The sequence below is a fragment of the Anabrus simplex genome, chromosome 9 (assembly GCF_040414725.1).
Source record: "Anabrus simplex isolate iqAnaSimp1 chromosome 9, ASM4041472v1, whole genome shotgun sequence".
Taxonomy (NCBI): domain Eukaryota; kingdom Metazoa; phylum Arthropoda; class Insecta; order Orthoptera; family Tettigoniidae; genus Anabrus; species Anabrus simplex.
In genome coordinates, this window is record NC_090273.1 from 68,552,758 (window position 1) to 68,579,073 (window position 26,316).

The following is a 26,316-nucleotide window of genomic DNA, read 5'->3' on the forward strand; positions in this document are numbered from 1 at the left end:
AAGGCTACTTTATTTCACATTTTTGAACTGAGTACTGAACCTTTTGATGTTTGAGAATTCTCGTTTATTGAAAGCTCTGATAATATTCAGATACGTTGATTACCCAACTTCAGTGATGGGGGGGAGTCCAGGTAAAAAGCAGTTTACAGTTATTTGAGGAATGTTTTACTCAGTTACAATTATAAATTACTATTTTCAATAAAATTACAATTACTGATTTCTTTCGCACTGTGTTGGAATAGTTATTTCTTTTTGTTACTATATACTTTACGGCGCACGGACACAGATAGCATTTGCCTGGTGTGAAAATGGGAAACCAGAGAAAAACATCTTCAGGGCTGCCGACAGTGGGACCCGGATACAAGTCTTACAACCGCCCGCCCCTAACCCAGGACACCCACGGTCCACTAGCTGGAATAGTACAAAAGGTGCAAGGAAGAGATATACCTACTTCATTTTGTGTTTTTTCTTTTTTAGCTTAGATACATTAAGAGACTGCCATCACTAGGAGAGACTGAACATAATACCTTGTGTACCTCAACGCCGCGCATTCAAAATAAGCGCCTTAATAAACTCATCTGTCAGTCAAAAGGTGAAACTGATAACGCAACAAGTTGGAACTTTAATAAGATGATGTCACCACTGAAAAATTACGTAATTTTGTTATTGTGAAGTTTCCTAAACTGACCTGAATTTCTCCTTGTTTTGTTTGCTATACATCAAGAAGTTTGGACATTTTCCAACAGATGACACTACCAAAAAACTCTGATCATGCACTCTGGTGCAAGGTGAAAAACGTAAAACTTAAAGAAGTTTGGTGGTGGTGGTGGTGGTGATTATTGTTTTAAGAGGAACTACAACGAGGCAACCATCCTCAATTAAACACTAATCAGAGAGAAAAAATGGAAGGGGTCCGACACTTCGAGAAATGAAGGTATCGGCCAAAGGAAGACAAGGGCCACGAAGGGCGTGAAAATGAAAGACTCCCTAGCCCTCGCAAACCTAATAGCGTCGGGGTCGGAAAAGAACAAGAGTTGACCAAGAGAGGTCGGAAAGGATAGATGAAGGTGAGGAGCCTGGCATAAGTAAGTGGAAGCAATGCCAGGACTCAGCTAAGGGCCCCGTGGTAGCCAACCCACGCTCCAAAGTTCAGAGCCCCTAGGGGCCCTTTTAGTCGCCTCTTACGACAGGCAGGGGATACCGTGGGTGTTATTCTACCGCCCCCACCCACAGGGGGATAAAGAAGTTTTGTATTTCTATGTTGTCCATAACTGAATCTATGTTCATTTATTTTTGGGTTGGCAACACACCTTTTCTTTCCGCCAGTTTTGAATCTGGCCAATCAAAAATTTCTGTAATTAATTTTCAGCCTATCACAGGCTTCTTGTTCGATTCTGAGTGTAACTTTGAGATTAGCCAATTAAATTGAGAGGGTGTGGCTGGTTTATTCTTGAATTCTCTTGAACCTTCCCTGAGGGTATATAAACTGCGGCTTTTCATGTTTCCTTGCCAATTGATCATCGTCAATCTGTGTGTGTATTAAGGCAGGAGGCGGGGCCTCCTCTTTCTTCGGCCAGCAGAACATCTATAATGTAATGGCCACATAAAATTCTATCTTTCTTGCTGTCTCCGCTACTTTATCTGAGGGAACGGTCCGAATCTTTAAACTATGTAATCTACTTTTCTAAAAATGTAACTTTCCTTTCGGCTAATGTAAAAACTTCATAACATCTTTAATTGTAAATCGGGGATAGAGAGTGAGTTACCCTCTCGGGCTCTCCTTCATTTTCGTTTGAGGTGACTACGTTTTCGTAACTGCTTTCTTCCTGTAATGTGTTAAAGTGATTTCCATGCGAGCCACCTCCGTAGTTTGGGAATAGCCCCTGTTTCATTGCCCAAGAGCCCTGTAGGTTTTTAATTTTTCATTATCTGGAGAGCAGTGTTCGACTCCATTCAGTTTGTGTTTCGGGCCGTTTACTTAACCTGTTCTTTTTCGCAAAGGCCCTATAGATTAGGTACTAGATACCCCTGTTTCAATTTGTAAGTTGGACCATGGGGAGCCAGAGAGTGTAAGATTTTTGATGTTGCCTCGAGTAGGCTGGAAGAAATGGAGAGCCTGTTAGCTCTTTTCAAAGTTTTGTAATTGTAAAGGGTGCCTCTGGAAGGCTTGACATTGTAATTGAGGGAACAAGTGCTCTCGATTTAGGGGATTTCTGCCCTTGACTTAATGGTTCCTAATTTTTAATTAAAGTTTTGTAAACTGGATCCGGTGTCTCTGGAAATGTAAAACTACGGGCTTGAAGCCCATAATCTGTAAAGTTCACTTGTCTTGAATTTTCCTAGTCTTGTTTCAAGATTGCTTTTGTACCTGGTATGTTGTTATGTTCATTAAGTGAAAAACTGTTAAGTTTCAAGTTCTAAAAAAAACATAACCTTCAGTTCAAGTTTAAATTATTTTTGATATTGTAGATAGACCCATTCACCCCTGTACTTTCTTTAACCTCTTTCTGCTCCACGAATATCCCCGTAACACCTTGGAATGTATGTTTTAGTTAATAGCATTTAGCCTTTCAAATACTTTGCCATTTCTTTCTTTCTTTCTTTCTTTCTTTCTTTCTTTCTTTCTTTCTTTCTTTCTTTCTTAATCCGTTTACCTTCCAGGGTTGGTTTTTCCCTCGGTTTCAGCGAGGCATCCTGCCTCTACCGCCCCAAGGGCAGTGTCATGGAGCGTGAGACATTGGGTCGACGGGATACAAGTGGGGAGGAGGACAGTACCTCGCCCAGGCAGCCTCACCTGCTATGCTGAACAAGGGCCTGCCATTTACTTGGTAAATAAATTAATTCTTTCTAAAATTCTCATCGCTTAACCTCGACGACTTGGGGGAGAGGAAGTAAGTTACTTCTTTGCATTATTGAAAGGGGTACTTGAAACATGCCTGTGCTCAATTTTAAGAATATCGTTGGAATAAGTATGATGTCGTTAAAGTACTGGAGAGATAAAGAAAAGTTCTTCATCCAGAACTGGTGAAGCCATTAGTTTTCCTGTAGTAGAACTGAAAAAGATATCCTCAGCATAATTTATTTTTTCAAAGTTCTGCTTCAGTGCGATGTATATCATTTACTAGAATGTAACGATTGCACTTTTATTTCAAGTAAATTTTTCAAGAAAAAATTACATTTTGCAGAAAGTAACAATTACAAGTAAAACAGAACAAAGAAAAATACTTAAAAACAAGGACTTAAATGACACTATAATTAGGCCAAACTGAAGATAATGACCTGAAAGTTTAAAAAAAAATGGCAGGAAAAAAAAAAACGAAATATGACTTCATAAATACAGTACGCTTTTCTGTAATCAGGGGGCCATGATCAGTATTTATAAGTTAGCAATGTGTGTGTATGATGCAACAGTTAGAAGATGTAATGATCCCTTGAGTTGGCCGTGCCGTTAGGGTCACTTAGCTGTGAGCTTGCATTCGGGAGAGGGTGGGTTCGAATCCCACTGTCGGCAGCCTTGGAAATGTTTTTTCTATGGCTTCCAATTTTTAACTCCAGGAAAATGCTGGCCACGGCCGCTTCCTTCTCAATCCTAACCCTTTATTTATGTATTTATTTATTTATTTATTTATTTATTTATTTATTTATTTATTTATTTATTTATTTATTGTGAACATATCAGGTCATGAGTCCCAATTACAATGTTCACAACAATTTTTACTTAGACGTTAGAATACCTTCAGTATGATAGTGCGACTTTAAGCCAATAGGAACAAAACCTCATCAAAACCCATGGGCTGGAAGCAAGGCTCCTTAAACCACTACGAAAAAAAACCCGGCTGATTTATTGGATGCTTTGACAAAACAGGTGTATGTAATGTTTGTAGCCCTGCTTGCGGGGAAGTGACTAGCCTCAGAATGTCAGAAGCGCTGGGGTGGCCTAGAAGGCGGCGTCTTTGACGCTCTGTTCTTCCCACCTTGCCGCGAGCAGCCCATGCCGCGCCAAGAACAGTACTATATAGCTGTTGACCTTAGATCTGTGCAACACCGTCTTCCGCATTGCTAGCGTGTGTCATTCCTTTAGTGCGCCCACTACTTTGCACTGTCAAGGCAGTGAATTATAGAGCTATTATCACCACGTGGGTCTGGGACCAGTGCCAGGGAGTTCCTTAGAGAGTTTGGTCGAACGCCAAACTTAGGACACAGCTTTCTTATTGTGTGAAAAAGTTTATGTTCTCGGGCATTAGTTGGAAGTCTTGCAGATTCAGAATAACAAGAACATTCTTCGTCCCGCCTCTACATATAGCTGAGACGGGTAACCCGTACCCAGCGGCATTCAAACAGTTCGGCAAACGTTTGATCCCCCTGGCCACTCACTGTCCTAGCAGGGGGGTGATTTATGACGGCAGTGGGCTTTGAAACGGAAGTTCGCATTCCCCTTCAGAAATCCTCACAGCTCTATTGCCAATGCACCTCTTGTTAAATAGTCGTCAGTCTCTTTTTTCAGCTAAGACAATTCACACTTGCTTTGTTCGCTGTTTGAAAGTTTTGGATTATTTCTTTGCTTCGTTAATTAATATTCGTGAAGTGTGTTGCTTTTCACTTCGCTTCATGCAGTAATGTGGAGGCCGTGGGAATCACACCTGGAAATTATCGCATCAGAAAATCCTGAATTAAATCTGCCAGTGCACGCAAACGATCTTTAACCGAGCACCAGTAACAGTGATATTCGACCGAGTAGTACTGGTTCCGTGTCCGCGAGTGATACTCAGCCGGGTAGCAGAGGTTCCGCGCCCGCGAGAGATATTCAGCCGGGTAGTAGTCGTTCCGCGGAGAAAAGAAAGGCGACTGAACTTTATGTAAGCAAAGTCAACGGCTGGTATGTAACGCATACGAATACGTTATGAAGAACAACGTTCGCAAGGGTTATATTTCTGAGTCAGCTAAAATGTTGAAACTTAACAGGAAAACTATAAGTAAAATAGTAAAGTGGGGACCTACAACTCCAAAAAAGTATGATAATAATAGGGTTATCTTTAATAAAATTGATGATTTTTTCTGTGACTTGGTGAGACGCGAGGTATATACATTCTTTACTAAAGGTAAGTCACCAACCGTACAGGAACTGTTAAAACATTTGAAAAATGTGTGTGGCTTTCCTTATGAAAAACTACGCTACGACAGCTGTTGATAAAACTTGGGTTTTGTTTCCGTATTCTGAGGAAAAAACAGATTGTAATGGAATCTGCTAGAATAGTAGCTTGGCAATATGAATTAATAGACCCTCTCCGGAAGTTGCATTCCGAGGGGTGCAGAGTTGTCTATCTAGATGAAACTTGGTACGATACTCATGGCATTGTAAAGAAAGGGTGGGATGATGGAACTTGTAATTGCATACTGAAAGCAACAACATCGCGAGGCAAGCGTATTATGGTATTGCATGCCGGAGGCAGTGAGGGCTGGGTTGAGAATTGCCTTTATTTATCGGCTAAAAACATTGTAGACTGCAAAGCTGATATCCATGACGAAATGACAGCTCAAGTTTTCGAAAACTGTTTTAGGTCTCATCTTCTACAGAAGCTACCACGTGACCGAAAATGTGTAATCGTGATGGACAATGTAAGCTATTAAGGACAGTAAGTTTATGGAGTACAATAACATTCCCGTGTCAAAACCTGTACCTATCAAGGCAGTTATGTTGCAGGAAATCAAATCAGCCAATATCAGTAAAAGATGCGCTGTAGAGGAGATCGCAGCCTCATGTGGACACGAAGTTGTACGACTCCCTCCATATCACTGTATTTTAAACCCCACAGAAATGATCTGGTCTCAGCTGAAGGCGTATGTTAGGAAAAATAATGTTACGCCAACTTTGAGTGCTAGTGTGTGTCATCTTCTGCGTGAAGGAGCTGGAACGATCGGTCCTGAGAGGTGGTCTGCTTGTGTTCGAAGCACCATTAAAACAGAAGAGAAGTACATGAAACACGACACGGATAGCAACCAAGATAGATTTGTAATTCACCTAGCAGACAATGACGAGGACGACGAATAGAGGTAAGGTTAATACTGCATTTGTTTTAAAAGTAGCTAAGTTTGCTGGCTATTTTTTGTCCGAACTACATATTTCGATATTTATTATTATTATTATTATTATTATTATTATTATTATTATTATTATTATTATTATTATTATTATTATTAATCTGCTTACCCTCCAGGGTTGGTTTTTCCCTCTGATTCAGCGAGGGATCCTCAAGGGCAGTGACCTGGAGCGTGAGACATTGGGTCGGGGGATATAACTGGGAGAATGACAAGTACCTCGCCCAGGCGGCCTCACCTGCTATGCGGAATAGGGGCTTTGGTGGAGGATGGGAAGATTGGAAAGGATAGGCAAGGAAGAGGGAAGGAAGCGGCTTTGGCCTTAAGTTAGGTACCATCCCGGCATTTGCCTGGAGAAGAAGGAAAACACGGAAAACCACTTCCAGGATGGCTGAGGTGGGAATCGAACCCACCTCTACTCAGTTGACCTCCGAGGCTGAGTGGACACCGTTTCAGCCCTCGTACCACTTTTCAAATTTCGTGGCAGAGCCGGGAATCGAACCCGGGCCTCCGGGGGTAGCAGCTAATCACACTAACCACTACACCACAGAGGCGGACAATTATTATTATTATTATTATTATTATTATTATTATTATTATTATTATTATTATTATTATTATTATTATTATTATTCCAGTCCCTAGTTCGTGATTTTACTTTTCCTTTGCCGGGCGAGTTGGCCGTGCGGTTAGGGGCGCGCAGCTGTGAGCTTGCATCGGGGAGATAATGGGTTCAAGCCCCACTGTCGGCAGCTCTGAAGATGGATCTCCGTGGTTTCCCATTTTCACACCAGGCAAATGCTGGGGAAGTACCTTAATTAAGGCCACGGGCACTTCCTTCCCACTCCTAGGCCTTTCCTAGCCCATCGTCGCCATAACACCGATCTGTGTCGGTGCGACGTAAAACAAATTGTAAAAAGTTGTTGTACTTTTCCTTTCTATACTGAAAGCAAGACACTGATATTAGCAGCATAAAATTAATATTTTAATAGGCCTACTTTGGTACCAATTTAAGTCTAATCTTTGTCGAGTTTATTTGCCAATTCCTTCTTCCTGATTTTTCTTTCTTTCTTTCTTTCTTTCTTTCTTTCTTTCTTTCTTTATTTCTTTCAACATCTGCAACCAACGCACGGGTTAAGCACGAAACAAATTATTCTGCGATATTGGTTCGTGGTTCATGATGAAGTTTTTATATTTATATTTTGACTTTAGAATAAATTAAATCTTAACATGTTTAAATAATCGACGCAAAATGCGACAACCTTGCTTTTCACAGCGCTCATTGCCTTTTAAACGACACGCGCCCCTTGTGTCCAGAGGAAAGGAACCGACTGACAATTCTCATTATTACCAGGGTGGGCCAAGTTTTGAGATCAGAAGATACCGCCTGGGTATGCGTTGAGCGTCAGGACTATACATATTCTGTCCCCCTGTGGGTGAGGTCTGTAGTATAACATCCATGGTATCCCCTATCTACCGTACTAAAAAGTGCCCCGCGGGCTCCTACCCTAGTGGGCGGGGGCGGTAGAATAACATCCACGATATACCCTGCCTGACTTAAGAGGCGACTAAAAGGTACCCCAGGAGCTTTATTTATTTTATTTGGCGTATGATGAATAATGACAACTTATAAACTATTTACACAACCAGTGAAAGATAAGTACAAAGTAAATACAAATTATCATATCTATATAGTCAAAGCAATTTACAAAGTTTGAAAGAACAAGAAGAAAACACAATATATTTACATCACTATCCACCTATCAACTCTGACAGTTCGTATATACACATTGAGTGCGAGCCACTTCACTGCTTCGGGTGTTGCTGAGTTGAGGTCTTCCATGGTGCCAGTGAAACCACGGAGCATTCTTGCACTACACGTTTCATTGTTTGGCGAACCTCCCCACAGTCACAGTATGGAGAAACTGACCAGCCCCAGGTATGAAAAGTAGATTCTATTCTACCTACCCCACATCTCATGCGATTTAGTCTACTCCAGATGCAGCGTGGCAGATCGAAGCCTGCCAGTTTTGTGGATGGATTATTAATATCCACTATGTTCCAGGACCTAATAACAGTGGATTGGTGACCAGAGGGCCCTTAGTTGAGTCCCGGCATTGTTTTGTTTACTTTTATGTCAGGCTCCTCACTTTCAGTTATCCAATCCCACCTCCTTTAGTCAACTCTTGCTCTTTCCCGACCCCGACAGTATTTTTTTTTTTTTTTTTGCTAGAGGCTTTACGTCGCACCGACACAGATAGGTCTTATGGCGACGATGGGATAGGAAAGGCTTGGGAGTTGGAAGGAAGCGGCCGTGGCCTTAATTAAGGTACAGCCCCAGCATTTGCGTGGTGTGAAAATGGGAAACCACGGAAACCATTTTCAGGGCTGCCGATTGTGGGATTCGAACCTACTATCTCCCGGATGCAAGCTCACAGCCGCGTGCCTCTACGCGCACGGCCAACTCGCCCGGTACCCCAACAGTATTAAAGCATTCGAGACCTTAGGGAGTCTTTCATTTTCACACCCTTTGTGGCCCTTGTCCTTGTTTGGCCGATACCTTCATATATCGAAGTGCAAGACCCCTTCCATTTTTCTCCCCTGAAATGAAATGAAATGGCGTATGGCTTTTAGTGCCGGGAGTTCCCATGGGCAAGTTCGGCTCACCAGATGCAGGTCTTTTGATTTGACTCCCGTAGGCGACCCACGCGTCGTGATGAGGATGAAATGATGATGAAGACGACACATATACCCAGCCCCAGTGCCAGCTGAATTAACCAATTATGATTAAAATTCCCGACCCTGCCGGGAATCGAACCCGGGACTCCTGTGGCCAAAGGCCAGCACGCTAACCATTTAGCCATGGAGCCGGACTTCTCCCCTGATTAGGGTTACTAGAGAATGGTTGCGCAGTTGTACTTCACCTTAAAATAATAACCACCACCACCATGACAGACTATTCTGCAAGAAGTACACTGACTTCAGCTCTGCAAGAAACAACCCGTAATTAATAGAGAAATCAAAATGACATAAGTTAGTAAACTGCTTGTTATCATTGTCCGCGCCATGTCATTTTCAATCGAGCAGTAGTAATACTATGGTCCGTTTCGAAGCCAGATTGGTGGGAATTTAGAATTTGGTATTTAAACAGATGTTCACATATCTGCGCATGTACATTTTTTTTTCTAAAGGCTTACTAAGTGCACAGAGGATGCTGATGGGCCCTAAATCACTGCAGACTGTTAGTGTTTTATCTTTAGGTACATACACTGGCTCGCTTTATGACTCATCAATTCTATTCTGAAGGAAACATTTAAAATACATAGTCAAGGGCAGGAAGGAAAATGCTAGTGCGGGCAGAAACCATGGATACTGAAATGTTATCTGGACCTTTAGCTTTCGTGTGAATTGAATAGACAGTTTTTTTTTCTACCTGTGAAGGGTATATGTACATGGAATAGAACTTGTCTCTGTTACTTGAAGGAAGAACCGAGCGTGTTAACGCGCTACGGCTTTGGAGTCAAGCTCTGCGTTCGGGAGACGAGTGGGTTCGAACCCCACTGTTGACTGTCCTGAGAATGGTTTTCTGTGGTTTCTGACTTTCACTTCTAGACAAATGTTGGGGCAATTCGTATTCATAGGCCACAATCCTTCCATCTCCTTACCCAATTTAATTCACCAACATTCATTTAATCTTCATTAGCTCCGCAACTGAGGCTAGCGTCAGGAAGGGCATTCGGCCGGAAACACATGCCACATAATTTCATCGCATCTCATCTCATCCAGGACCCCGTATCACGAAGCGGGACTAAGGAGTAGAAATACACTTGGAAGGGAGACGTCTATAATGTATGGCAGTCACTGATGCGTTCAGAGAACTTGATTTAGAGAGTGATTTCACACAACAAATGGAGTAATAGGTATCTGGTTATCTAGAAGGATGACTAACTCCAATATCAAGTGATTTTGCAGCACGCAAGTAGCTGAGGAGCTTTTAGAGTTCCGGAAGAAGTTTCATGTGTACTTCACTTGAGTGTTTTTAATGACATGTTTTTTTCCGTTACATGAAATCCTTGTAATAACGTGGAAGTTTCGATTTCATACATTTTTCCTGGCTTTGCACCGTTTACTTATCAATTACTTAATACGGTTACTGAAGCATGGTGTTGATTGGGAATTCTTTTATGAGGCGTCTGCTTTTCACAGAGAGGACGTACAAAGCTGTTGAACAGGAGTTTTTTTTCTGATCTACGTTATTAGTCTGAAAAAAACCACATTGTAAGGTAGTAATTCAGCAGCAGTACGAAAAATGTTAAGTCAAATTTACTGAAGTATCGAACAAGAATTGCTTTACCGGGCGAATTGGCCGTGCAGTTAGGGACACGCTGCCGTGAGCTTGCATCCGGGAGATAGTGAGTTCGAACCCCACTGTTGGCAGCTCTGAAGATGGTTTTCCGTGGTTTTCCATTTTCACACCAGGCAAATGCTGAGGCTGTACCTTAATTAAAGAGTAGCGTTACAAAAATGTTGCAAGGTTTGGGCTGGGAAGACTTGGGAGAAAGAAGACGAGCTGCTCGACTAAGTGGTAGGGCCTATGTTCCGAGCTGTCAGCGGAGAGATGGCGTGGAATGACATTAGCAGACGAATGAATGGTATCTTTAAAAGTAGGAAAGATCACAATATGAAGATAAAGTTGGAATTCAAGAGGACAAATTGGGGAAAATATTCGTTTATAGGAGGGGGAGTTAGGGACTGGAATAACTTACCAAGGGAGATGTTCAATAAATTTCCAATTTCTTTGAAATCATTTAAGAAAAGGCTAGGAAACAACAGATAGTGAATCTGCCACCCGGGCGACTGCCATAAATGCAGATCAGTATTGATTGATTGATTGATTGATTGATTGATTGATTGATTGATTGATTGATTGATTGATTGATTGATTGAAGGCTAAGGCCACTTCCTTCCCACTCCTAGTCCTTTGCTATCCCATCGTCGCCATAAGACCTATGTACACCTATGTCGATGAGACGTAAAGTAAATTGTAAATATATATATATATACTGAACCCTTGTCCGACTCGTTGACTGAATAGTCAGCATACTGGCCTTCGGTTCAGAGGGTCCCGGGTTCGATTCCCGGCCGGGTCGGGGATTTTAACCTTCATTGGTTGATTCCAATGGTCCGGGGGCTGGGTTTTTGTGCTGTCCCCAACATCCCTGCATCTCACACACCACACTAACACTATCCTCCACCACAATAATACGCAGTTACCTACACATGGCAGATGCCGCCCACCCTCATCGGAGGGTCTGCATTACAAGGGCTGCACTCGGCTAGAAATAGCCACACGATATTATTATTATTTATACTGAACCCTTGGTGGTAAGGTCATGGGTTCAATATGAATAAAAATGCTTTAGAATTTTGTTTCGGAGTGGATACAGTGAATACAGCATATTTCCAGTTCACGTGGTAGGATTGCTCCAATAATTGGCGTGTTTAGGCGACTTAAAGAGGTCCTATCATTTTCTGGATAGAGATCGTTGTATTATTCTTTCATACATTCTCAGATAACTTATATGATTTTTGTTCAGGGTTCCAGGTATAAAACAGATTTGAAACCACTATGAAGTCTACAGAATAGGGCCTTTACAAATTTGTTAGGAGCACCATATTTAACACCAACTAAAGTTCTTTATGATCAGACTAGGATACTACCTTTGGAATTAGAGATTAAATTCAATGCCGCTGTTTAAGTTTTCAAAAACGTTATCAATAAAGTTCATAACAATCTTATCAAACAATATAATACAGATATTCATCAGCATGACACACGCAAAAATCTGAATATTTATACACATAAAAATAAACTATAGAAATTATTGTTCAGTCCTACCGGGTCTAAAAAAGTATTTCTGTAAATTACTTAGAAAAGTAACACTTTTTGTTATTAGAGAATAATTTAGTTTTTCCAATTTTATTCTAGTTTTCGATTAGATTATTATGTGTATTATTGCACTATTTACAAGTTTAAATTCCATTGAACCTTACTGATTTATCACAAATCTTGAATATGTTCCAATTTTATCTGATGAATATTATGCATATGCCCTATGTATACAGCCCTTTGAAGTGAGAATTTCTCGTTGGGCCCTTCAAATGAAAATCCACTGCCTGTTTCCAGTCGTTCGACCGAGTCAGGAATGGAATGAATGAAGCCCCCATCTAGCGGCGAGGACGGAAATTGTGCCGGTTGCCGAAGCCTGTCGCACTCCTCTGGGACAATGATTAATGAATGACAGATGTAATGAAATTATAGTGGAGTGTGTTGCTGGAGGGAAAGATGACAGGGAAAACCGGAGCACATGGAGAAAAACCTGTCCCGTCTCCGTTTTGTCCAGCACAAATTTCACATGGAGTGACCAGGATATGAGCCACGGCTCCTTGGGGCCTTACATGAATGAATGAATAAATAAATAAACAAATAAATAAATAAAATAGTAAGCGATGAACAGAAAAATTGGCAGATAAAAGGCGCCTGACGTGTCTTAGGTAAGAAAATCGGTAACTGGGGGAGTCAACAACAGACTGAGCATTGATACTGTTGATAACGAAACACTGTCTGTTTGACTGATCTAACTTTAAACTAGGATGAACCAATTATACGCACACCTGGAGGCAACATTTCACTAATTAGTGACTAATTACAAAACTTTCTTATCGTCACAGCAGGTCTCCAGCTTGCTGGCATTTACCTGGAACGGGCGACCCTTCCGTAATCTTGCTTGACAGCCCTCACCCTTCACTTGACACGCACCACCGTTAGCATCTACTTGCGCACAGGTTCGAACACAAGTTTGTTGACCGTCACAACACACGACTGCTATAAATTTAGCTCGATTCCAGACAAGACCGATAATTCGCACAATTGTCTTACTTGACTGCTCCACACACTGAACTGCACAACACCAACCAGTAAACAACAACGACAACTACTAACACCACTCCAACAACTTCACCACGACGACACTTTCTCAACAATCACTCCTCGTTCGCAGCGAGCCTGCTTTTATATCCCCGGTGATGAAGCATTAGAATATTCAGAGTACAGCCGAACTACGAACATTCCAGTTTCACCTTCCAGGAAGTTCCCGGAGACACCAGACAAAAAAGCAGCACAATACAGAGACCGCCACATGCCCTCAGGTCACCTGGGAGATTTTCGGTGCGACTCACTCATTCCTGCTAGGAAATATGGAAGGGACTACAACAGGGCTGACAATCGCACAGGCACGTAACAATATGGAACTTAGAATTTCTTGTGTTTCTCTTTCTCACTGATACCGTATAATAAGTTGAATAAGTCACAGTCATTACGAGATCCCGAATTTTTAGGCAGTAATATCTTAGAGTGCAAACTAATTTGGTTATTATGACGTGTTGTCCAGTCCATTCTTCCGTTATGTAGCGAGAGTAACATACATACTAGGGATTCTGATGGGCCGTACCCCTAATGTTTACGCAAGACTCATAGCATAACCGTAGTGCAGGGTAGACTATACTTGTTACCCGCTTCAATAACTTTGTATTCTAACCTATTATTACTGTCTAAAAATCTCAGCTTTAGTCATTACTTACCAGAGAGAGAAATGAAATGGCGTATGGCTTTTAGTGCCGGGAGTGTCTGAGGACATGTTCAGCTCGCCAGGTGCAGGTTTTTTATACTTTGACGCCCGTAGGCTACCTCCGCGTCATGATGAAAACGACACATACACTAAAACCCCATTCCAGCGAAATTAACCAATGAACCACATCCTGTTTCCAGTAATTCGACCGGGTCAGAAATAGAATGATTGAAACCCTCATCTAGCGGCGAGGATATGAATTGTGCCGGCTGCCGAAGCCTGTCGTACTCCTAGGGGCAATAATTAATGAATGACAGATGAAATTAAATGATATTGGAGAGTGTTGCTGAAATGAAAGATGACAGGGAAAACCGGAGTACCTGGAGATAAACCAGTCCCGCTTCCACTTTGTACAGCACAAATCTCGCATGGAGTAACCGGAATTTGAACCACGGAACCCAGAGGTGAGAGGTCGGCGCGGTGCCGCCTGAGCCACGAGGCTCCCGAAATTAGCCAATTATGCTTAAAATTCCCACCCGGGACCCCTCTGACCAAAGGCCAGTACGCTAACCATTTAGTCATGGAACCGAACGCCAGACAGAGAGAGAGTTCAGCGGTTAATGACCAGGACAGCAATTAGGGGAACCGACAGAGAATTACTACCGCGCTAGTTAGTGCTGGCGAGCGCCCATAGTCACACGTTCTTTCTTCTTCACTGACCAACCGCCGGGACAATCTCATTCAGTTCGATGGCCGTAGACGTTTTCAAAATTGTATTTCGTTGACAGATCTACAGTTTTCTGCCAATAATAATAATAATAATAATAATAATAATAATAATAATAATAATAATAATAATAATAATAAACGCCCGAGGGCTGTGAAGTCTCGCGGAGACAGACTGAGCTTAATGAAAATCACATAGTTTTCAAATTTCTTGACGGATAGGTTCAGCCATCATAATTTGTATCTCACGAGAAACAGAAATAATCAATTTAATCACAAAGATGTATCGAACAATAAAGGTTTAAGTTAATGCTGACCCTGGTTTTTTTTTCGTTTAAAACAATAAATGTCCTAGAAACGTATATAATAATGGTTTGGGTTTTCATTTAAAATAAGAACATTTGTTGATTTCGTTTGGTTTTAACTTACCGGTACTGTAAATAATTCATGTTTACAAGTCACTCGAATTGAAATGTTTAACGAGTTAATAACAAATTATATATTAATTTAGAAAAGATCGTTCTGTTAGTTAAGAAGAAAAACAAATAATTTGTTATCATATTTCATTCCTGAAAAATGTGGATTAAATAAATTTAATATTGATAATCCAGAACTAAACGTGTTGTTAAAACCACCAAGAAAATCTTATCACTTTTAATTAAGCAAATAATGTTTATTTATTTATTTTATTTATTTATTTATTTATTTATTTATTTATTTATTTATTTATTTATTTATATGTGAAAGAGAACAGTGTATTTCTCACGACTACTCAAATTGTGTACCAAAGGACTCGAAGAGCAACAAGAACATAAAGAAGAAGAAAAAAGAAAAAAACGCAATTTGTTTTTGTAATTTTAAATTCAATGTGTAATGTACAACCAAATAACTTCCTTAATGAAAAATAAGGTGAGGGGGGGATAATTACTAATAATTACTATTAAAAGAAACCAGTTTTCCCTTTGCGAAAATCTCACGGCCATCCATCAACGGCTGCTAATTTCAGATGGAAATAAGCCATAAGACACTGCCTGCACGGTTGCTAGGTAACACTGTCTGACCATCCATCCATACCTTACATCACTGCCTGAACGGTTGCTAGGTAACACTGTTGGACCATCCATCCATACCTTACATCACTGCCTGCACGGTTGCTAGGTAACACTGTCTGACCATCCATCCATACCTTACATCACTGCCTGCACGGTTGCTAGGTAACATTGTCCGACCATCCAACCATACCTTACATCACTGCCTGCACGGTTGCTAGGTAACACTGTCTGACCATTCATCCATACCTTACATCACTGCCTACACGGTTGCTAAGTAACACTGTCTGACCATTCATCCATACCTTACATCACTGCCTGCACGGTTGCTAGGTAACACTGACCATCCAACCATACCTTACATCACTGCCTGCACGATTGCTAGGTAACACTGTCTGACCATTCATCCATACCTCACATCACTGCCTGCACGGTTGCTTAGGTAACACTGTCTGACCATTCATCCATACCTTACATCACTGCCTGCACGGTTGCTAGGTAACACTGTCTGACCATTCATTCATACCTTACATCACTGCCTGACGGTTGATAGGTTGCATTTTCTGACCATTCAACCATACCTTACATCACTGCCTGCACGGTTGCTAGGTAACACTGTCTGACCATTCATCCATACCTTACATCACTGCCTGCACGGTTGCTAGGTAACATTGTCTGACCATCCAACCATACCTTACATCACTGCTTGCAGGGTTGCTATTGTTACAATTCAGTCACACATTTTGTCACGTCACGTTGCACATATTTTCGGATGACCCTGAGCCATAACACATATTTACGAAAATCCACAGCCTGCTTCCAGTCATTCGACCGGATCAGAAATGCCGGCTGTGGAAGCCTGTCGCACTCCTCTGGGGCAATTATTAATGACTGACAGATGAAATGAAATGGAATGATATTGGAGAGTGTTGCTGGAATGAAAAATTACAGGGAAAACCGGAGTACCCGGAGAAAAAACCTGTCCTGCCTCCGCTTTTTCCATCACAAATCTGACATGGAGTGACCGGGATCTGAACCACGGAATACAGCGGTGAGAGGCCGGCGTGCTGCCGCCTCATCCACGGAGGTTACAACAAATATTTTATGTCAAAACAAAAAAAGTACAGTAAATGGTTTGATAAAAGGTAGATGGCTCTACCTGGATAGCATTGTTTGCCTGGTTGCCTACCGCCGTTGCTTAAGGAGAAGTAACGGAAATTATTATACCAAACGTTAGGCATGCATTTGAATGGAATTTATTTTCTTACAGGTGAAACTGTCCGGCTCCATGGCTAAATGGTTAGCGTGCTAATCTTTGGTCCCAGGGGTCCCGGGTTCGATTCCCGGCCAAGTCGGAGATTTTGACCTTAAATGGTTAATTCTCTTGCCTCAGGGACTGGGTGTTTGTGCTGTCCCCAACATCCCTGCAATTCACACACCGCACATAACCCTATCCTCCACCACAATAACACGCAGTTACCTACACATGACAGGTGCCGCCCATCCTCATCGGAGGGTCTGCCTTACAACGGCTCCAACCGGCTAGAAATAGCCACACGAAATTATTAGGCTATACAGGTGAAAATGAAACAAATGAACTTCTTATTACCGGCCTTAGTGCCCTTCTGGAAGGTGGGGAGGGTTAGATTCCCTATTACCGGGCGAGTTGGCCCGTGCGGTTAGGGGTGCGCAGCTGTGAGCTCGCATCCGGGAGAGAGTGGGTTCGAATCCCACTGTGGTAGCCCCGAATATGGTTTTCCGTGGTTTCCCATTTTCATACGAGGCAAATGCTGGGGCTGTACCTTAATTAAGGCCACGGTCGCTTCCTTCCTATTCCTATGCCGTTCCTGTCCGATCGTCGCTATAAGACCTATCTGTGTCCGTGCGCCGTAAAGCAAAAAAAAAAAAAAAAAAAAAAAAAAAAAAAAAAAAAAGAAAGATAAAGAAAAGATTCCTTATTGTGCCGGGCTGAGTATTTCAGACGGTTGAGGTGCCGGCCTTCTGAGCCCAACTTGGCAGGTTCGATGCTGGTTCTGTCCGGTGGTAGTTGAAGTTGCTCAGATACGTCAGCCTCGTGTCGGTAGATTTACTGGCACATAAAAGAACTCCTGCGGGACAGAATTCCGACACCTCGGCGTCTCCGAAAACCATAAAAGTAGTTAGTGGGACGTAAACATTATTTACAATATGCTTTATGTCGCACCGACTTAGATAGATCTTATGGCGACCTTAGGATAGGAGAGGGCTAGAAGTAGGAAGGAAGCAACCGTGGCCTTGATTAAGGTACAGACCCGCCATTTGTCTGATGTGAAAATGGGAAACCATCTACAGAGCTGCCGTCAGTGGGGTTCGAACCCACTATCTCCCGAAAGCAACATTTTGGTTTTGGCTGGGGGTTTAACGCCGGGTGCCCTTCAGATTCCCATATGATATTTTGAGATGGAAATCTCAAATCAGGATCGATTGGAAGTCAAGTCTTTGGGGAAGAAACCAGCAGCTCAGCTAAGATGCTGAGTCATGTAATGTTATCATTGTGTACTTAAGTGTACAGTACAGCGAAACCTAGCAGTCAGAAAAACGATGAGATCTCTGTATGATAAGAGGCTAATGATCCATACGTCGTGCGTGTCTTGGACGCCTGGTGGTCATGATTGTTAAGGCCTTGAAGTCTATGTGGTCTGACACCGTGTTAAGCCCGTTCCAGTCCCGTTGGTGGTAAATATTACCATCAGAATGTTGAACATAAGTATAGGAGAGGTAGTGGTATACTATTCATGTTCACTACATTTCGTGACAAAAGCCTGGATTCAATATTATAAAGCTCGGCGCAGTATTAATACGTATACAGGTTGGTCGGAAATGACGTCATCCGGGTATATGCGTGTGAGAGGATTGGCAATACTGATAAATAATATGAAAATAATAACTTGATATCTATATCCGTTGTCATTTTTTTATGAGCACTTGGCTTAAGACAAGCTTGAGGGCACCAATCGAACGAGAAACTTTCGCTCGGGGACCGATTTGAACAGGGACCTCCGAAGTGACAGGATTGGTCATAACAAGTACGCTAACGATGACATCGGCTGAAACCCACGGTGTGTTTGTGTCTGATGCTGACTGCTCGGCATGGCCCTCAAGCCAGTCTAGGCCACGCGCAGATTTAGCAACACCGCATCACAGCGCCCATTTGAATTCGCCCGCGGAGCGATCTGATTGGCTAACTTCAGCAGCTGGTAAAATGACAATGGCGCGAGATATCCAATTATTTTTTTCAAATTAATTATCAGCATGATCAAACCTATAACGCTCATATATCTGGTTCACGTTGATTCCGACCACCCTGTAGAATGAGGGCATATGACTCTGTTGGTGTCCGACTCGTTGGCTGAATGTTCATCGTACTGGCCTTAGGTCCACAGGGTCCCGGGTTCGATTCCCAACCGGGTCGGGGATTTTAACCTTCATTGGTTGATTCCAGTGGCCCGGGGGCTGAGTGTTTCTGCTGTCCGCAACATCCCTGCAACTCACACACCACACATAACACTCTCCTCCACCATAATAACACGCAGTTACCTACACAGGGTAGATGCCGCCCATCCCCAACGGAGGATGCATTCGGCTAGAAATAGCCACACGAAATTATTACTATTATTATTATTATTATTATTATTATTATTATTATTATTATATTATATATATAATTCGCTGGGGCCATCAAGGACCACGTTAAGTCTTGTTGCATTTGACACTGAACTTGGTCTTCTTTAGAGCCCAAATTTCCCTCATTCTTTGTGAGTGGGCCTGCTTACGCTCCTCTGTCCAAGGGGCACCGTGTCTTCTCTTCGGTTGTTCGTCTCGGTTTAGCCCGTTCGTCAATATTTTCTTGCGGAAGAGATCTCTGTTAAAGGCGTCTTCAGCTGAGATATGTAGCATTTGCAGGTCTTCTTTGGTATTTCTAAACCAGGGAATTGTGGTTTTGGGGTTTTAATAAAAAAAGTGAAAGATTTCTTTAGTTAACTTTCTTCTGTCCATTCTTTTCAGATGACCGTAAAATCGTGCCCGTCTTTTTCTGATTGTGTCGGTAATTTTCTCTATTTTGCTGTAGACTTCCTTGTTGGATCTCTTTTGATGGATTTCATTTCTGTACTTTGATCCCAAGATTCCTCTCACAATTTTGCGTTCTCTTTTCTCCAGTTCTTCAAGGAGTCCTTTGTTGGCATTTAGAGACAGGGTTTCGGCTGCATATAGAACTACTGGCTTCAGAACTGTTTCATAGTGACGTATCTTGGTGTTTTGGGAAAGGCATTTTTTTGTTGTAGATTGTGCGGGATGTTTGGTAGGCTATTTCCAGTTTGCGTACTCGCTCCTGAAGTGCTTCTTTGTACAGTCCATTTTTCATGATGATCTCACCCAGGTATTTGAATTTGTCTACTCGGGTGATGTCCCCGTATTTTGTATTATTATTATTATTATTATTATTATTATTATTATTATTATTATTATTATTATGTTGTTGGTAATTCGTCTGTCGGGATGGCGACGTTTAAACTTGAGCACACCCCTTAGTGTTATTTGACAGGAGCAGCCTATGTGCCGACATCCGGTTTCACCCTCTTCTTACATTATTTTCATCATGATCTCACACCGCGATGAGCAGGTCGCCCATGGATGTCAACTAGAAATCCGTGCGCCATTCAAGCCGAATACGTCCTTTTACACTCCCGGCACTAAATATATACGCCAAATAAATAAATAAATAAATAAATAAATAAATAAATAAATAAATAAATAAATAAATAAATAAATAAATAAATATTTAAATAAATAAATAAATAAATAAATAAATAAATAAATAAATAAATAAATAAATAAATAAATAAATAAATATAACAAAAGGGCGACCCACGAATGTTGAACTAAGTATGCTTGAACACAACTTATTTTCTCGAGAAGTACTTGGATTTTCAAAACGACCATTCTTGAATTTGCAATGTCCATTAGTCTTATACTAGGTGTAGAAAATAGTGTAATTGCATTTTTAAAAATGAGTGTCGTCACCTGGAAAAGAACTGTAAGTTCGATTATGACCCTCTTCGTAACATGGCCGATAGTGAAGTTCGGCTTCATGGCTACCGACCTCGGGTCCTGGGTTAGATTCCCGGCTGAGCCGAGGGACTTAAATCGTAAACGGTTAATTCTCATGTTTCTGGGACTGAGTGTTTGGAATGTCCCCAACTCTCACACCACACAAAATATTATACTCCATTACAATAATTTGGAAGCAATGGAGAGGTAAGCGAAAGTACCTCATCCCGCACTGGTAAAACTACTGGTTTCTTGCCAATTACTAATTACTTCCCAACTCTGGACGTATCGCACGTCAAAACTCACGCGACTGAAACCAGACCCTCGATGAGGCAGTAATAATAACGTAAGCAATCCTGTAAATGAACAGTACTCACGAATATGGAGCGGTAGGTTTCTCCGTAGAAGACGATGGGTACGGTGAGTTGGATCTCCGGGCTGGACGTATCGTGTTCATCGCGCTGCAGATTCTTGTCCAGTGCCGGTCCATAGTCGTAGAACCGCGACTTGGGAAGCGCTCTCGCCACTGACACCAATGCGATCAGGACGCCCAGTAGTAACAGTAACGGCCTTGAATTGTACCTGTTGGAGAATAAAATTTCTTAATAACAATAGGTGTGAATTTTCAATAATAATAATAATAATAATAATAATAATAATAATAATAATAATAATAATAATAATAATAATAATAATAATAATAATAATAATAATAATAATACATTATTTGATTAAATAATTTAATTACTTAAGCAAGCTTGCGTGTGGGCTTGTGTACATTACTTATATTAAATACATTGACTTATAAAATCATTTCAATGGCAAGTGGCTAAAAATTGCATAAATGCCAAGTAAAAATATGGCATCCGTTTAGTCTTAATTTATTTACCTAGTTTCCCTTCACCATGTGAGTAGTTACTGGAGAAACATGATAATAATTGTATATATGTAGGCCTACAAATTTTACTTCAATTAAATACGGAAACAATTTTTAATTAATTCATTGATTAAATAAATATTTTTATTATTATTAATGTTAATTCACAATTACAACAGTTCAATCTACATTTCAGTGAATCCCACATAAGCAAGCTTGCGTGTGGGCTTGTGTACATTACTTACTTTAAATACATTGAGTTATAAAATCATTTCAAAGGCAAGTGGCTAAAATTTGGATTAATGGAAAGTTAAAATATGGCATCCGTTTAGTCTTGATTTATTTACCTAGTTTCCCTTCACCATGTGAGTAGTTATTAGAAAAACATGACCGAGCTCGATAGCTGCAGTCGCTTAAGTGCAGCCAGTATCCAGTATTCGGGAGATAGTAGGTTCGAACCCACTGTCGACAGCCCTGAAAATGGTTTTCCGTGGTTTCCCATTTTCACACCAGGCAAATACCGGGGCTGTACCTTAATTAAGGCCACGGCCGCTTCCTTCCCAATCCTAGCCATTTCCCGTCCCATCGTCGTCATAAGACCTATCTGTGTCGGTGCGACGTAAAACAACTAGCAAAAAAAGAAAAAAAAAGAAAAACATGATAATAATTACTGTAGGTCTGCAAATTTTACTTCAATTAAATACTGAAACATGTTTTAAAAACTTATATGTATCCAGAAAATTCAGATACGTTTACATGTTCTTCCTTTCTCTAGCGTCCTATGTTTACATAATAAAATAGCATAACAATAACAACAACAATAATAATAAATCATTTGATTAATTAATTAATTAATTAATTAAGCAAGTTTGCGTGTGGGCTTGTGTACATTACTTACTTACAATACCTTGACTTATAAAATCATTTCAAAGGCAAGTGGCTACAATTTGGATTAAGGGCAAGTGATATCAAAATTTTTACCATTTTTATATTATTGTTATTTATTAATATGTCAGATGCCCTCTTTAAAATGGTGTATGAATTATGATGATATGATAACTACAAGTGTGCTTTTTAAAATAATTTATATGATGATGCACGCTAGATTTCTGCTGTGAGTAGACATGACGGTCTCTTGCAAGTCACTTGACCAACGTTCTAGTCAGTGGTACAATGCTAGGTATTTGTATTACTTACGAGATGGTGACTCTAAGGCTTTCAAAGTTGTTCAGGATTCTAAGCCCTATGAAAATGATGTAAATATAACCAAACTGGAATGTGTTGGTCACCTTCAGAAACGTATGGGGACAAGATTGAGAAGACTAAAATCATGCATAAAGGGAAAGAAACTTAGTGATGGTAGAATATTAGAAGGTAAGAACAGATTGACTGATTCAGTCATTGATACTCTCCATAATTACTGTGGTCTGACCATCAGGAAAAATACTGATAATGTGGAAGCAATGAGGAGAGCTGTCTGTGCATCATATTTCAACATTTATTCCAGTAATGAAAATCCTGTACATGGCTTGTGTCTTTCAGGGACAGACAGCTGGTGCAAATATAACAGGAGCAAAGTAACAGGGGAGAAATATAACCATCCTCATAGTTTGCCATCAGCCATTATGGATGAAATCAAACCAATTTTCAGGGATATTTTTGACAAAAATCTGCTGAAAAAATGCCTGCACGGCAGGACACAAAAGCCAAAGGAATGTGTCAATAGTGTCATCTGGAATCGCCTATCCAAAACAGTGTTTGTGGGTATCAGCACTCTTCATTTTGGTGTATATGATGCTGTTTCAAGTTTTAACCAGGGAAACATCACAAGTTGCAAAGTTCTGAAGGTGTTAGGGTTGAATGTTGGGTGTCGTACTGTTGATGCAATGTTGCATAAAGACCTGGTAAGGCTAAGGTTTGCTGAAAATGCCCTTTAAAAGAAAAGCTTTTCAAGGCAAAAAGGACAGGAGAGGTGCCAAGAAGAGACTACAAGAGGAATTTGTAGGAGATAAAGATAATCCAAGCTATGGACCTGGCATGCATTGATGTGGTAACTTTGAAGCCCGTTTCCCGTAAGTTTACTTTTTAATACTTAAGGTGCATTTTCTCAGCCAGTTTTGAATATATGAACTTGAAATTTGTAAGACATACTTACAAATACCTCTTTCAATTGCTGAAACAACAGTTTTTAATTTGTCTGAATATTACAAATTTTATTAGCAAAAATATATTCAAAAAATACCAAAAATATCTAGTTTCAAAATAAAAAATAATATCTTCCTTAAGTAGGTCGTTATAAAATTATGCTTGTTTCGGTAGAAGACCAAGATATTCAACTATAAGCTGCAAAAATTTGAAGTGTCTACCTCCAGTGGTTTCAGAGAAAAGGTACAATATAAACAGCCGATTTTATCATTGGGAGCATAGGGCATTCCGTACCCTCTTAAAATCTCAGCTAAATTGAAAATTTTATCAGAGGAAAAGAAAATAAGATTTGCAAATGCATAGATTTTATCATCTCCTTGTGGGTAATGGATATCCATTTATATTTACAACTCAGATATGAAAGAGGGGAGCATGAATAAGAATAAGAATAATTGTACAGGGAGACGTAATTTGTTTTACTAAGTACAGTATGTTCTACAGTAATTACTCAAGTTATTACAGCAGTAATTGATTATTGGACGTGGAGTTATTCAAATAGTAACGATAGTACTAAGCTTGTGTTGTTTGGACGGAGTAATCGTAGGTGAAAATTTATTACATGATTCATATCTGCTTAAAGAAGCCGGATGTTCAGGCATTGTTTTAGCTTTGCCCCTTTCCTTATCTTTAATATTTCTAGGGGTAGAATATTAAAATTACGTGGTCCTATTATATATGCTGCATGTCTCCGTCGAAGTGTGTTTCGACTTGTGATTGATAATGCAGATCTTAGTTATAGTCTAGTGCCATGGCATGTAGGTTTCTGGTCCTGGAATCTATGGTAGTGCTTTACGATATGTGATGTCACAATTTTTGCATATAACGGTCTCATGTTTAAAACCTCAGCTAAATTGAAAATTTTATCAGAAGAAAAGAAAAAAGATTTGCAAATGCATACATTTTATCATCTCCTTATGGGTAATGGATACCCATTTATATTTACAACTCAGATATGGAAGAGGCGAGCATGAATAAGGAACTATATACACTCGTACATCATTTTCCTCCTGTACTATTTGTTTTACGTCGCACCGACGCAGATAGGTCTTCGGCGACGATGGGATAGGAAAGGGCTAGGAGTGGAAATACAGTGGCCATAGTTTTAATTAAAATACAGCCATAGCATTTGCCTGGTATGAAAATGGGAATCTACGGGAAAGCAACTTCAGGTTTGCCGACTGTGGGATTCGAACCCACTATCTCCCAAATGCAAGCTCACAGCTGCGCGACACTAACCGCGCCGCCAACTCGCTCGGTAAGATTGTAACTCACTTCCGAACAGTCATAATACAATTTGTAACTACAAAAAGCAAAGTCATCTCCGTACAGGCCATGAAGGCCCTTGGAGGTGTGGAAGGTAAATGCTTCCACTATCCGTAACCTCGGTACTCGGTGGGGTTGAGTGGTTAGCTCTACGCCACGGAAAACCACTTCGCGGATGGCTCAGTTGGGAATCGAATCCACCTCTACTCAGCTGACCTCCCGAGGTTGAGTGGACCCCGTTCCAGCCCTCGTACCACTTTTCAAATTTCGTGGCAGAGGCGGGAATCGAACCCCGCCCTCCGAGGGGTGGCATCTAATCACACTAACCACTACACCACAGAGGTGGACAGGTGCTTATTACTTGCTTCATAATATATTGAATAAAATATGATTTCCTTTCCCTATGTAATGTTATGCACTTAAGGAAATAATGTATCTCTTTTCAGTTATATGTGGAATATCATTAATTTGTTATGTTGTCCTTCCTTACAAGTAAAAAATTTTTAGTTACGTCCGTTTCACACTAAGCCCTCGAATGATGTTACTGGTTTTACGTTCTTCTGACCAGTTTCATGGTTTTCGGAAACCGAGGTGTGGGAATATTGTCCTGCAGGAGTTCTTTTACGCTCCAGGAAATCTACCGACACAAAGCCGCAACTGAACAGTATCTGAACCCGTCAACTTGGGCTCAAGAGGTCAGCCGTCTGTCGCCAAGCCTCTCCTCCTGGCACACACCACTGATAGCAGACGTACGGCCAAATGTCAGTGAGTTGGCTTTACGTCGCACCGACACAGATAGGACTTATTGGCGACGATGGGATGGGAAAGGGCTAGGAGTGGGAAGGAAGCGGCCGTGGCCTTAATTAAGGTACAGCCTCAGCATTTGCCTGGTGTGAAAATGGGAAACCGCGGAAAACCATCTTCAGGGCTGCCGACAGTGGGGTTCGAACCCACTATCTCCCGGATGCAAGCTCACAGCTGCGCGGCCCTAACCCGACGGTCAACTCGCCCGGTGAATTTTCAAGTGGAAAGGATTGAAAACGAATACATCCTTATAGCAAGTGATGTGCTGGATACAGTGTAATGCTTTCCAAACTGGATGTCGTGGTGCTTTGAGGTTTATGAGGTCCCACGAAGTATCTGGATTCGGAAAGTGAAAGAGAGCAGCTACGAAATGTTCCCAAATACAGTATCTCTCACTGTGATTTGAAGAAAGAAACAATATTTAAGTAATACGAAGTCCACCTCTGTGGTGTATTGTTTATCGTGCCACGCCCCCTCCCCTCCTCCCGGAAGCCCGTGTTCGATTCCATGAAAACATGCCGTGTACATTCATGTCACCTCATCCACAACGCCGTATCAAGAAACGGTTTCGGTTTAGAAG

General features: G+C 41.1%; 1 protein-coding gene across 4 annotated transcripts in view; it reads right to left on the reverse strand.

Annotated features, from left to right (window-relative positions):
- Ndg (Nidogen) overlaps positions 1 to 26,316 on the reverse strand; it is a 224,135-nt gene that overhangs the window by 193,278 nt on the left and 4,541 nt on the right. For all 4 annotated transcript variants that reach the window (XM_067153764.2, XM_067153761.2, XM_067153763.2 and 1 more), the window contains exon 2: positions 20,965 to 21,169. In XM_067153764.2, the coding sequence (XP_067009865.1) occupies positions 20,965 to 21,169 (205 nt within the window). The remainder of the gene's footprint in view (positions 1 to 20,964; positions 21,170 to 26,316) is intronic.